We start from the raw sequence: 13,810 nt of genomic DNA on the forward strand, positions 1-13,810 counted from the left end.
AAGAAAGCAAACATTGGAAAAACAAATAAAGCATGAGCACTCGACCAAACATCTTCCAAGTCCGCCAAAGAAAAAGACATGGTTAGGAGAAAGAGATATGGCAAGGCTTCCTCCAAGTCCGCACAAGAAGAAAAGAAAAAGGTTTTGGGAAGAAAGAATTAGAAGATGGCAAAGTCCAACTTAGGCAAGTTGAAGTTGGCAAAACATTGGCCAAGTCCGCCATGAAGACAAGGTTGAAAGAGAAAAGCAAAGAGATCTTTGGACAAGGTTAGAAGAAAATACAAGTTGGTAAGGTGAATTACACAAAAGTTTGCAAGAAGGATAGACATAAACATACCAAGTTGACTAGGCATAAATGGAATATGTGAAGATGCCTAAGCAAGACATGAAAATTTGCTTATGGCTCAAGGATAAGACATGAAGACAATCCACTTGTCGTGCCGAAGACACAAAAATGGCTAGGAAAAACAGATTTGACAAAGTAGCACATGAAATCAAGGGTCAAACAAATGAACGGGTTGAAAAATAAATGTTTGACACATAAAAAATGGTTAAGTATGGAATTTTCTACAACCAAAAGAATTAAATTGTGACTAAGTGTTGGAAGAGAAACAAGAAGAAAGAAGAAGAATAAAGAGGGAAAGTAAGGAGAAGATGAATAAAATCCTTGTCCAAGGGCAAAGTTTGTTCTACTCAGCACAAGCCAGATCCAGAATTGAAAGCAAATCCACAGGCAAAGTGTGTCCGAGCATAGAAATGGTCAAAATCTTGGCTAGGTGTTGAAGGATCCACAAAATAAAATTGACTAGCCAAAATTTGGCTAGTATGGGAGATACTTCACAAAAAAGTTCCAATTTCCTCCATTGTGGCATAGGCACAAGGGTTTCCAAGAATCAAGAAAGAAATTCCAGACTTCTTGAAGGATTTCATCTCTTGAAGACTCAAAGACAAACTCCCAATCAAGATCAGAAAGTGGCAAGAAGACTATTCCAAACAAATTTCCAGACTTAAGCAATTTTTCCCAAATTGGAGAATACAAGGAGGACACTCAACAGTTAGATTGTTCCAAGTCAACATGTCCAGGTTCAACGAACTTGACTTATCCAGAAGCTTTTAGAAGGCACACTTCACAATGTAACAACCTTCTATTTCATTATTGGTTTATATTTAGCAAGAAGGACAAGTGTCCTCAGATGTAATTTTCTCATTGGTCAAGAGGTAGTTAGTTGTACCAAACCCTAATTAGGGTTTTATTTTGTAATCTCAACCGTTGATTTGAAATCAATCCTGACCATTGAATTGTAATTGGGGAGCCTATAAATTGAGCTCACCCTTCATTTGTAAATCATGGGAGCATGTTGCAAAACATGTTGAGATAAGTAATTGTTGCATATGATTGCCAAAGTAATAAGTAATACATTGTTTGAATTGATGGTGATTACCTCTTTTATTTTGGAATTTGCATGGTTCTTATCCCTCATCATAGTTTAGATTTCATTTCATGTATGTTAGAAGAATGCAAGATTTGATGAGTATTGATTTATGGTGAATTTCTGCTCATTCTTTTGATGAACAGATGATTTTTGTTCATTGTGTAAAGTTAGTTTGAGCTTATTTTGTGGAGGTTTAACTTCTCCTTTGAGTAATATTGTTCAATTGTTGGTATTATTCATAAGCACATCCCTTGAAGATTGCACTCACTTTGTGTAGTTGTCCTAAGCGTGGCGAAGCAAAGTGTTGTTATTGAAGTCACCTAGTCAATGTCGTCTCTTGAATTCCTAGGAATAGGTTAGAATTTCTGAACCCTTATCTCCTTTTCAGTTTTCTTGAAGTTCATGATCCAAGTCCCAGATGATAGAGCTTCATTGTCTAAACCTCCATTGTGAATTGAACATGGCAAGCGTAAGTCCCTTTGTGCATTACCAGCATATCACAACGGCCATTGAGCTTATCCGCATGTCAAGGTCTGACAAAAGAAACCTTGGAATCGCCATATGATATTAGCATAAGCAGTGATTTTTCAAGAGAGGATAGAGTCTCTTTGGGTATTTTATTCTAATGTTTGGTAGATGATAAAACAAACACCAACAGGAATCTCACTGAACAAATGCTGTGCATCAGATCTAGAGTCATCTGCAATTGGTGTTGGAAAGGAATCACCACATCAAACCTAATGACCTAAACCAAAACACCATCCAAACCTGCAATCATACCACTCCTAAGATGCTGCTGCAATGAGGAAACAAATCACTGCTTCTTACAATGTGCTTTACTGTTCAAAGGACCAATAGGAGGGAAGAAGCCTTCATGACTTCTTGAAATGAATTCCTCTTGGATTTTCCTTTTTGGGCACCCATTGCAGGACAAAACCCAAACTCCTAACACCCAAAGAACATTCTTACTAGATTGCACCAAAAGCAACCCTTTGTAATCCACAGATTGAAGCCAAGAACCAGACAAAGACAAGATCTTAACCTTCAAACACACAAACCTTGTCATAGCTCCCATGATAGCCATCTCTGTCAGAATCCATTTTGACACAATAATCAATTTGATCCACCAACAATTGAATCATAGCAGCTGATCTCCAAATCAAGGGAGGGTTAAAGAAATGGATTCAAAAGGGTACATGTGAAAAAACAATCTTCTCTGGGTCAAAAAAGGGTTGCTTGGGGCACAAAAAGAGCCCAGCAATACCATAGAATGAAGGTCCTTGCTTCCAGATACAATCCTTTTTTTCAGGTGAGTGAAACTGCAATAGGAAGAAGCCTTTTGTGAGAGAAGATAGGAAGGGAAGTGTGATATCTGACCAAGTTGATTCCATCCACTTGGAGAATGCCTGTGCGCTTACATCCTTCCCACAAGCTAGCCTGATAAAGACAAAGCTTCCTTCTGATCTGAGAAATCAACCATATTTTCTAGAGACAAAAACAACACCGAGTTCTTTGATAAGAAGAGTGGGACATCACCTAAAGCAAGTACATCTGGACCACCCACAACACCACACAACCTTCCTTGCTGAGTTCACTTAACTGCTTAAATTTTCAAGGACTGATATCAGAAACCATAAGAAATGAGTGATAGGAATTGGTGCAAACTTGATAAGGAATGCTGTCATTTTTGCATCCCTTCAAAACCTGATGAGAGGTAGCCAAATCCTGTTCTAGCTTAGACCCTACAACTGCTGAGGACAGCATGGGGGCAACCAAAGACTCAGCTTGCCTCTGTTCCTCTTCCTACTTATTCTGATCATCATTTGAAGCAATAGGGGAGTTCATCAACCAATGGAACAGCTTATCTGGGAGTTCATCTTAGTTCATACAATGGAACAGATTATCTGGTTCAGGATAACAAAGGAATTCATTCCAATAATCTTCGGTTTCATCATCTTCTTCCTCCAAAACCTCAGGAGGAGCTAAAGCAGCTGATTTATGGCTGTATAACCCTAATCACTTTCCTGCTTATTGCTCTCCCTTATCTAACATAATATAATGATAACCCTACACATGTAGGCAACTTATTGATCTTTAACTTAGTAGTCAAACAATTAACTGAAACTAAGAATTGCCATATTGTAATGTCTCCTTCCTAATTTGCCCTAAATCACACACACACACAATCATTAGGGTTAGAGAAAATCACAATATATTCATATATTATCAATAATATTATATAAGCATATTAGGTTTTGGAGGAAGAGACATGATGGGTCCACCTGAAGCCACACACACACACACACACAAGGGCTAGAGAATATCACAATATATTCATATACCAACACCACACACAAACACAACAAAATTACAATATATTCATATAGCGACACACACTCACACACACTCACAATATATTCATAGACCGACACACACACACACAACAAAATCACAATATATTTGTCATGTCCCCAAATCCGAACAAATGAATAGGAAGAGATTTAGGTCTCAATGCTGTCCAAATACATAGTAAATGAATGTTTCAGTACTGGATGCAGCAATTATAAGAATATGAAAGGTTGCATTTAAAACAAATATTATCTGATGAAATAACATTTGAAGATATCAGTATGAGTAGCGTAGAAGATTAAAAGGCAAAGCTTAATTCATTTTCTAATGTTTTGAAGATGAAGGATTGATAACTTCATAATACCGTGGGTCTTCATTATCTCTTTCAAAACTATTATCGAAAGTTTGACCACTTCCTTGTGCCAAATAATTTGTGGTGCCCGATTTCTGATAATCAAAGGATTTATTAAGTTTGTGTTTCTTATTAAGTGTCAGAGTGCTGTGAGGAACACTTAGAGCTGCCGCTATTAAGGCAGTGATTTGTCAATATAAGGGAAAGCAGCAATTGCATGTAAGCTGAAGTTAAATGAATAAACATTAGAACCATCAAAGGGATTATATCAAACGATGAATTAACTAACCATTAAGATGTGCGATTAGTTAAGGAGGTTATTATGAACAGGTACGAGTCATGTCTCTTGCAACGTGACTTGTCATTCCCATTACAATATATATAAAGACATTCCCAAATCATTCCAGGAAAAAAGATATCGGTTATGCTGGCGAATGCTGGGCTATTGAATTGGCAATACAAATTCACAGTGGTACGTGGAAAAGAACTCTATGTTATTTGTAATATGAATATTCCTTTCTTGATAATTAATTAAGGTAACATGGTAAGGAAGAACGTGAGTTACAATAAAAGTATGACTGGGTATTACAATAACAGCAGTAAATAATATAATAATATGAATGATTAAAATTTAATTATTAACAGTGACAGCAGAAATTAATATAATAATAAAGAATTCACATCCAAATTTAATAGCAGGAAGAATAATAATATGATATGGTAAATCAAGAAAAAAATAAGTAAACAATACATATATATACACCATTCCTCTTGCTGCTATTATCAGTATTTAAGAAGATGGGGATGAGATGTTCCAAAGAGGGGCAGTCTAAATCCAAGCAATAGGTTAAGTCCCAAGATAGGGTGGGGATCAGCGACCCATAAGCCTTGAGGGTATAGACCCAAGCTCTGTAAACTTTGAGGAAACCTATTGTATTTGGTCTCTGAGCGCTTTGGTAACATACATAGACCCTTCTCCCTTAAAACTGAAGTAGTAGCAAGGTCTGATATCTACATTAAGAACTATGAATAATGAAATTAATCATCTAATGAGGGAAATAAATAAGCACTTGTTAATAACTAATAAATTGAAGAATACCAATGACTGGCTTCATGATTAGTCTCTCAATCAATTTTAGTATATTGAAATAGATTAATTATGTTAATCAGGTAGGGGACATTACAATATTCATATACCGACACACACACACACACACAAAAGGGTTAGACAAAATCACAATATATTCATATACCGGCACACACACACACAAGGGTTAGACAAAATCACAATATATTAATATACCGACACACACACACACACACAAGGGTCAGACGAAATGACAATATATTCATATACCAACACACACACACACAAGGGTTAGACAAAATCACAATATATTCATATACCCACACACACACACACACACACACACACACACACACACACAATGTAATGCCCCCTTTTTGGGATCACCTTCTATTTTGCCCTAAATTCACAAATCTAGAATGAAACAAGGGCAAGCATAGTTAGGAATATAATCTTCATTTAAGAATAAGATGAGATAAGCCTATTTTTTAAAACCCACAAATGAGATTTGACAGCAATGTGGATGTAACTCATGAAATAAATCCAATTCTAGGGTTAGGATATGTATATATAGATCTACACAACCAATAACAACAATTAGATGGAAACTCAACCATACTGAGGGTTGAGTTGGAAGACATGATGAGGTGCCCCAAGTATCCTCTACCCAAGGCCCAACAACAAGACTTTATCCTCTGTGGCCTCATGTGGTCCTTAACCATCATCATGAGGTGGCGTGCCTAGTGAGGGCTTTACACCGTTCCCTTCCATCATATCAACCTCTCTGCTCTTATGAATGATTCCCTTCAACAATTGATCCATGTGGAGATAGTAGGGAAGCTACAATAAGGTGCCTTTGACCCTCATCCAGTCATCATCCTAATACCTTAATGATTCTACTTCTTGTTCTTGTGAGCCATGGTGGAGAAGAGGGGAAAGATTGTGGAGAAGTGCCCCAGAAACCATCTCCTCCTAGACCTGAAGATCGTACCCTTGTACTCCTTTGGCCTTTATGGGCTCATCTTGTCCCACTTTGAGGGGGTGTATCTAGAACAATGTCCATACACCGTACCCCTCTCACAATACTTTCACACTTCCCCTTACCATGTTTAGAAATGTTGTAATAAATATTTATGTTCTCTACAATATTAATTGTTAATTATATTTTTTAACAGCATTATGTTGTATTATCATTTATGCAATGAATGTTATCAATATTGGTAGTGTTTTAATGTTATCAGCTTGTGTCATGTTGATTACCCTTTATGTTTTCTTGTTATAGTAATACATTCAGATTTCTTTTACATTCTTATGTCTTATATGAATTTAAAATTGACTGTTAATGAATGGTTGTATTGGTTGTATTAATAACAATATTAATTTGTCTTATTAGTATAAATTTTATTGAATTGCATTAACAATATTAAAGTGTATTCATAGTATTGATTGTATTAACAATGTTAAATTGTATTAACATTATTAAACAGCATCAAATGATATTATTGCCAACCCTTATATTCATACCCGTAGAGTTCTCAGTCGACATGAATGCTGACCTCTTCTTTCTCCTGTATTCTCCTCTCTTACTATTTCCGTGTGTGTAATGCTGGAGGAAGGGGGAGTGATGGTGTTTAAAACCATCGATTTGCTGTGACTCCTCCAAAGGGACACGATCCCTTGGACAAGTGTTCCTTGGGTCATGTCCCCCCACCCATTTCAAACGTATTACTCCATATAAATCGGTGCTTGTGCATATTAATATTAAACAAGAATATTAAATATAAACATTAATAAACAAGGTCAGTAATAATAAACATTGATAATCAAGGATATTAATAATAAACATTAATAAACAAGGATATTAATAATAAATTGTGGAGAATTTTATTTTAAGTAATACAATAATCTTTAACAATAATAGTGTATGGGAATAAATATATATATATATATATATATATATAGAATATAAATGCACATAATATAAGGGTCATTACACACAAGGGTTAGACAAAATCACAATATATTCATATACTGTCAATAATATACCATCAATAATTATTAATATTATACATGCATATTAGGGTTTGGAGGAAGAAACATGATGGATTCACCTAAAGCCATTTCTACTCACACACGGGTTAGACAAAATCACAATATATTCATAAACCGTCAATAATATACCATCAATAATATTATACAAGCATATTTGATGGGTTCGCTCGAAGCCATTTCTACACACACACACAAGGGTTAGACAAAATCACAATATATTCATATACCGTCAATAATATTATACAAGCATATTAGGGTTTGGAGGAAGAGACATGATGGGTTTGCGTGAAGCCATTTACACACACACAAGGGTTAGAAAAAATCACAATATATTCATATACCATCAATAATATTATACAAGTATATTAGGGTTTGGAGGAAGAGACATGATGGGTTTCCCCGAAGCCATTTCTACACACACACATTTAGAATCATTAGGGTTAGACAAAATCACAATATATTCATATACCATCAATAATATTAGACAAGCATATTAGGGTTTGGAGGAAGAGACATGATGGGTCCACCCAAAGCCATTTTTACACCAAGCCCAAGAGTGGATGTCCACCAAGGCCCTGCTTGCTTAGTGGCTTGTACTTGCTTTCTCCATCAATGTCTCATCTCCCTAAAGGCAAGTGCTATCTTGCTGAGTTGGGCGGAGGTTGTAAGTGGGTTCCTCGGCTCCTCTACATAAGTGCCCTATGGTCCTAGGAGTCATTATGGTCAACTCTAAGACAGCCTATTTACTTAGCCCTCTCAAACCCCTTTTGCTTACACCTCAGGCCCTTCCTACAAAATGGATTTCAGGCAATCATGCATATCTTTCTATCATATACACATATTTAATCATCATCTATAGTGCATAGGTAGCATTGATATATATATATATATATATGGCAATCAAACATGAACATAAACTTAAAATCATTCATTAAATGCATATATGTATACCACGATCGATTTGGGCAGGCATGTTATGGATACCACAGAATAATGGTCTGAAATACCCAGTGTTCTGCTGTGATCAGATCCTTGACTGGAGTTGTTTCTTCCTTGATTGCTGTCCTCTTCTTATGGAGGAATGGTTTTTCTTTCTATTCAAACTGCTTGAATGATTCGTGATGATGATTTGATGATTGATGATTCTCAAGTGTGATGCGATGCTTGATGAACTTATGTCATCATATCTATCTTCCGTATTAGACCAGAACTTCTGCCCTTTATTGACTTTACTCAGATCTCATAATTCTTGTATATTCTACTTATCTCTGCTTAATTTATTAATACCTGATGCTCAGGTTTCTTATTTCCTGTTCTTACTCTATTCCTTCTTACCCGGTTATTAGACTTATATATTTGTATATATATATTGCTGATTACTGTTTTTAATTTTATATAGATTGAATTTGCAGATTGTATTAGAGTGCTGATCGATCCTCTTTCTCTTTGATCTGATGAATATATTTCTTGTTGGTATTCCATGCCTCCCCTTGACTGCTTGGTGTTGTCCCTGTGTATTCCTCTATCGAGTAGTGACCTTTCTTACGGCGTTAACCTTTGGGAAGAGAAGTGGCTTTTTATTAATTCTCTTGCCTCTTCATGACTAACCGCTTCTTAAAATATTGTTTACCATCCTGACTAATTCCTAAAATGTGTCTCAGGGAGGATCACATGTCTCTAGGGGAGTAGGAAACATGTAGAAATCTTTTGATTGTATTGTGTCTGCAGTCATTCCCGAGCCTGGAGATTATGATGCTAGCATGCTTCAGGATTAATGAAGTGGTGAAGACTTATGTGGCTAAGAGAATTTCATTCCTTGGTTTGTTGTTCCTCCTATGTTGGATTGGGGGTCATGACACAAATTTTCAGTGTTTGCTCTTATTTAGAACTATCAAAACAATGAAGCTCAAACAGATTGTGAATTACCAAATATTCAATGATTTCTCTGAGTTTGTTTTATGCAATACTACGAATTACGAAATTATCCAAAATGAATTGACAGAAATGGTGGACTATGATATTTTCATGGAAAATCTGCTTAATGGAGGAAAAAAGATTTGCTAGTGGCCAATAGCTGATCTACCTAATTTATCTTACTTGGAAAACAAATCACAGGTAGTGTAATACAACTAATAAGCTGTTGTTCTTGGTAATACTTTCATTGAAATACAACTAAGTTTTCCCCTATGCTAACAATTCTCCAACCTTCTGAACCTCGCCTCTGCTGTTTGCTTACTTGAATGAATTGAAACATCAAAAGATGCAATTGTTCACTTCCACATTCGTGATGGAAGTACTACTAGCCAACAGTCATGACTGCCTTGGTGGTGGTGAAAATGCTGTGGCAGTTAGAGAACTGCTGCTGTGATTTTTAAACTTCTGGCTGAGTAAAAGCAACAGTTTTGACTGTGTTGGAAAAATGAGTACTTACTCATTTTGAAAATTTATCTAATCTTTCAGTTCTTGTTCTTAACTGCTTCTGGGATCCTTAAGGAACACTTAATGAGAGATCTTACTAACACATGCAAGCCATATATTAGGTACAAGGTACCAAAATAGGAGAGAAGATAGTCCAAAGATTTACCACATTGGAAGCTCAATTGGATCCATGGGAAAGAGGCACAAGTGAAGATGACAAAATAATAGGCTCATTCTTGATGTATTCAACCATACATGAGCAGAGGAATATGAAAATCTAAACTGGAAGGAGTCAATTAATGTCCTAAATTGTAATTTCAAATTTTTAGAGGTTGCTAAGAGCTGAAGAATATGCTAAGTTCTAATAGTTAATCTTAAAAATTAGCAACTCAACCATTAATTTCATCTTTAATATACCTAACAGGAGGCCCAGCTTTTGAAGCCCAAAACAACCAGTCACTTTGGATGAACTTTGATTTTTTATTCTTGCAATTGAACACAAATGACAAAAACTGTAGCCAAAACTTATGATCTGCAACATGAAATTTGCTGATTGTTTCCAATTTTTTTGACTCGTCTTAAGTATGTACAACAGTGGTTAATTAATGCAGCATCTATGCCCATTAAAATACTTTCTTTCAATTTTTTGCTAGATCAGGCGACAACAATTTCTTGTCTTGCCTCATCCAATGATTTTTAGTTGATTCCTTGCCTGACCATGCCTTATTAACTTCCAACTTAAGAGTTGTCAGAGTCCTAGAATCCACTATCAACCACTTGTGTTTGTTCATTTTTATTTTTCTTTGAAGCTTTGCATTTTATTCTATAATATTGAGTGAGATAAAGTGACCTAAAGTCGTAGAGATTTGAGAAGTACATTTTAGTATCTATGCATGGGACACATGAATTTGTTCATTGAAACAGTTTGACACAAAGTGGTCTGTTCTGTTGAAATTTTATGGATATCTTCTATATGAAGAGACTGTGCACTCTGGAAGGTTGCACAATCTTAGCTCTGTAGCAAGTGAAATCATTACATTTTTTGTTTTGTTTCTAATACACCTTACATATGACTTTTGCAAAAGTAATTTTTCGTATACCAAATGGATACACAAACAAAGTTCAATTTCGTTGTCTTTAGATTGTAACTCAACAATTTTTGTACAGATGACGGTGCGGGATGCGCTTAACTCAGCTCTTGAGGAAGAAATGTCTGCAGATCCAAAAGTATTTTTAATGGGAGAAGAGGTTTGTGTTGTTCAATACCATATGCCAGTCTAAATTCTATTAAAGAACTTATTAATATCTTTAATGTTTTGAGTCAAACATATTATTTTCAGCAAGTGCCTACTGATCCCGTTGAGTGATGTTTTACCAGGTCGGTGAATACCAAGGAGCTTATAAGGTAATTTACTTGTGGAGGTTTTATCAACATTATATAATAATCAGATAAGAACCCTTTGCTATTGGAGAATTCACTAAAAATTTGAAAATTTGAGATATTTGTATTTTTTGCATGCTTATATTTGGGTTTCTTTACAGATTTCTAAAGGCCTTCTGCAAAAGTTTGGACCTGACAGGGTTCTTGATACTCCAATCACTGAGGTTTGTAAGTTTGTGGAAGTTATATGTGCTAATTGAAATCCTGACAAAAGATTTTATTCCGTTATATCTTTCATTTATTCAAATATATAGACAATTTATGCTGCATGTATTCTGCTATTGCAGGCTGGTTTTACTGGCATTGGTGTCGGTGCAGCATATTATGGACTGAAACCCATTGTGGAGTTTATGACATTCAATTTTGCTATGCAGGTTGGTGTTTTGACTACTTAAGTGTTCTCCTGTTAGTTCTGATTGCTATTTTGTTTGTCGTGTAGTTTTTTTCTCTGGTTTTGTTCATTTGAGCTTCATATATAATATTTTGTTTACTAGGTAGAGAAATGATGCGATCTACATCACTGCTGTTTCCCTTCCTATAGTGCCCATATTACTATGTCTGTAAGTTTACAACTAAAAAATTGGTTGCGTGCATTTATCCGTAGGAGTTATTACTTACTACATTGTCATATTGAATATCCTTATCCCGAATTACTCTAGTGATTTAAGAAACTAATGAAAACCATCTTCGAACAGCTTGGATGAGATTCAACTGTTCCACCTAGTACCTCAGTGAATTTGTTTAAATTTATTCTCTTTGGAGAATGAATACATCTGACTGACTCCTTTTCTATATTCCCAATTCTCAAATGTTTGCCCTGGGCTGAGACATTAAATCTGAATAAGCTGTCACAGTTCTATATTATTGTTCCTATCATTATAATATTCTTTGCTGGATGTTTCACCCTACGTGGGTTTTTTGTAATTACCCCTTCCAAGGAGTAGGCCAGATGACCATTTAGCCTATCTTATTCCCGTAGGCTAAAGTCGACAGCAAGGGAATAATTGAAATGAATTATTTTAATATTATCCGATAAAGTGCATTTCTAGGGTAATTTTAATTAATTTATTTAATGAAGTGTTATAAAGTGACTTAAATGAAATATTTAAGGGGGATTGATAAAATCACTTTATTTTCAGGACTTTAATGAAATATCAAAAAGTGCGGGAATTCTAAAAGTCTTTTTGTAGAATTCCTGGGGTTATTGGCCCATCTTAGCAATTTAAAAAGAATTCTTGGCTCATCACCTATTGAGAGTGTGATCCGCATGCCTTGGTTTATGAATGAAAAAGCATATTTCTATTCAAGTATTTGATTTTTAATGTTTGTATAGACAGGTAAAATGTGTTATACTAACTTCATTTCTACCTTAAGAGTAATGAATGCAATTTGGATGGTGAGGGAACATTTACATAGTGTTGGGACATATTAAAATCTTGTTTTTACATTTTTGCTTACTTAATATCTGTGCAGCACGTGAAAAGACATATTTCTACATTATTGTAGTGCAAGAGTAACTTCACGAGCACAAATTTTGAACCTATATACATAAATCCATTGCATAATATTTTTCATTATCATTTATGTTGATATCCCTGTTATTTTGTAGTTCTTTGGTAATAATCACAACATATATGTTTTTGTAAACTTCAGATTTTAATTTTGCATTGTCTATGTTATATGACCACTCTTTTGTGTGCCTGAAAATGGTGTTTTATTGTTTACAGGCTATTGATCACATCATAAATTCTGCAGCCAAGTCAAATTATATGTCTGCAGGCCAAATCTCTGTGCCCATTGTTTTCCGAGGACCAAATGGAGCTGCTGCTGGAGTTGGTGCTCAGCACTCTCAGGTTTAACATTGGTCATTTTTTGTCCATGTCTGTGTGAGAGAGAGAACAAAAGAAAGGAGAAGATGCTCAAGATGACTGTCATTTCATTGGGTGTCTTATCTGTTTTGCAGTGTTATGCTGCATGGTATGGTTCCTGCCCAGGACTAAAAGTTTTGGTTCCCTATTCATCAGAAGATGCTCGTGGATTGCTGAAAGCTGCCATCCGTGACCCAGATCCTGTTATATTTCTTGAAAATGAATTGCTGTAAGCATAACAAGCATGCTTTCAGTAATAGCAAATAATCTTGTGTTGACTTTGCTTGATAATATAAGATTTTAAAAGGCAAATCATCTTGAAAGAAAGCTTTTCTAACTTTGAATGGCTATACATTTCCATGATTATCTGGAAGGAAAATATGCTGTTTCAAAGTTGGAATCATTTACTGTTAAGTTGTATCATGACAGGTATGGCGAATCTTTTCCAGTCTCAGCAGAATCTCTTGATTCTAGCTTCTGTCTTCCAATTGGGAAAGCAAAGGTACACATGTTTTGTTTGGTCTTTTTGATATGTCCAAAATTCCTGGCATCAATGTCTTATTCAGTAATCTTTCTTTTGCAGGTTGAGAAAGAAGGCAAGGATGTGACAATCACAGCTTTTTCAAAAATGGTTGGCTATGCTTTGCAGGTAAATATTGATCTTATGTTCCATTTTCGAAACGAATTTTTGACTTATGATTTAGGATCAACTTATCATGATCATATTACCACCTTAGAATTTTACATCAGAATTTCAGTTTTTCAGCTGCATGTTTACAACAAAATAAATTGATGCTTCAAAGATGATCT

The 13,810-nt window shown here is 35.4% G+C and overlaps 1 protein-coding gene across 2 annotated transcripts in view; it reads left to right on the top strand.

Moving 5' to 3' along the window:
- LOC131046353 (pyruvate dehydrogenase E1 component subunit beta-1, mitochondrial) overlaps window positions 1–13,810 on the top strand; it is a 116,028-nt gene that overhangs the window by 70,543 nt on the left and 31,675 nt on the right. For both annotated transcript variants that reach the window (XM_057980079.2, XM_057980078.2), the window contains exons 4-11: window positions 10,859–10,939; window positions 11,070–11,096; window positions 11,234–11,296; window positions 11,420–11,506; window positions 12,860–12,985; window positions 13,096–13,229; window positions 13,430–13,502; window positions 13,584–13,649. In XM_057980079.2, the coding sequence (XP_057836062.2) occupies window positions 10,859–10,939; window positions 11,070–11,096; window positions 11,234–11,296; window positions 11,420–11,506; window positions 12,860–12,985; window positions 13,096–13,229; window positions 13,430–13,502; window positions 13,584–13,649 (657 nt within the window). The remainder of the gene's footprint in view (window positions 1–10,858; window positions 10,940–11,069; window positions 11,097–11,233; window positions 11,297–11,419; window positions 11,507–12,859; window positions 12,986–13,095; window positions 13,230–13,429; window positions 13,503–13,583; window positions 13,650–13,810) is intronic.

The sequence above is a fragment of the Cryptomeria japonica genome, chromosome 8 (genome assembly GCF_030272615.1).
Source record: "Cryptomeria japonica chromosome 8, Sugi_1.0, whole genome shotgun sequence".
In the NCBI taxonomy this organism is placed as follows: Eukaryota; Viridiplantae; Streptophyta; class Pinopsida; order Cupressales; family Cupressaceae; genus Cryptomeria; species Cryptomeria japonica.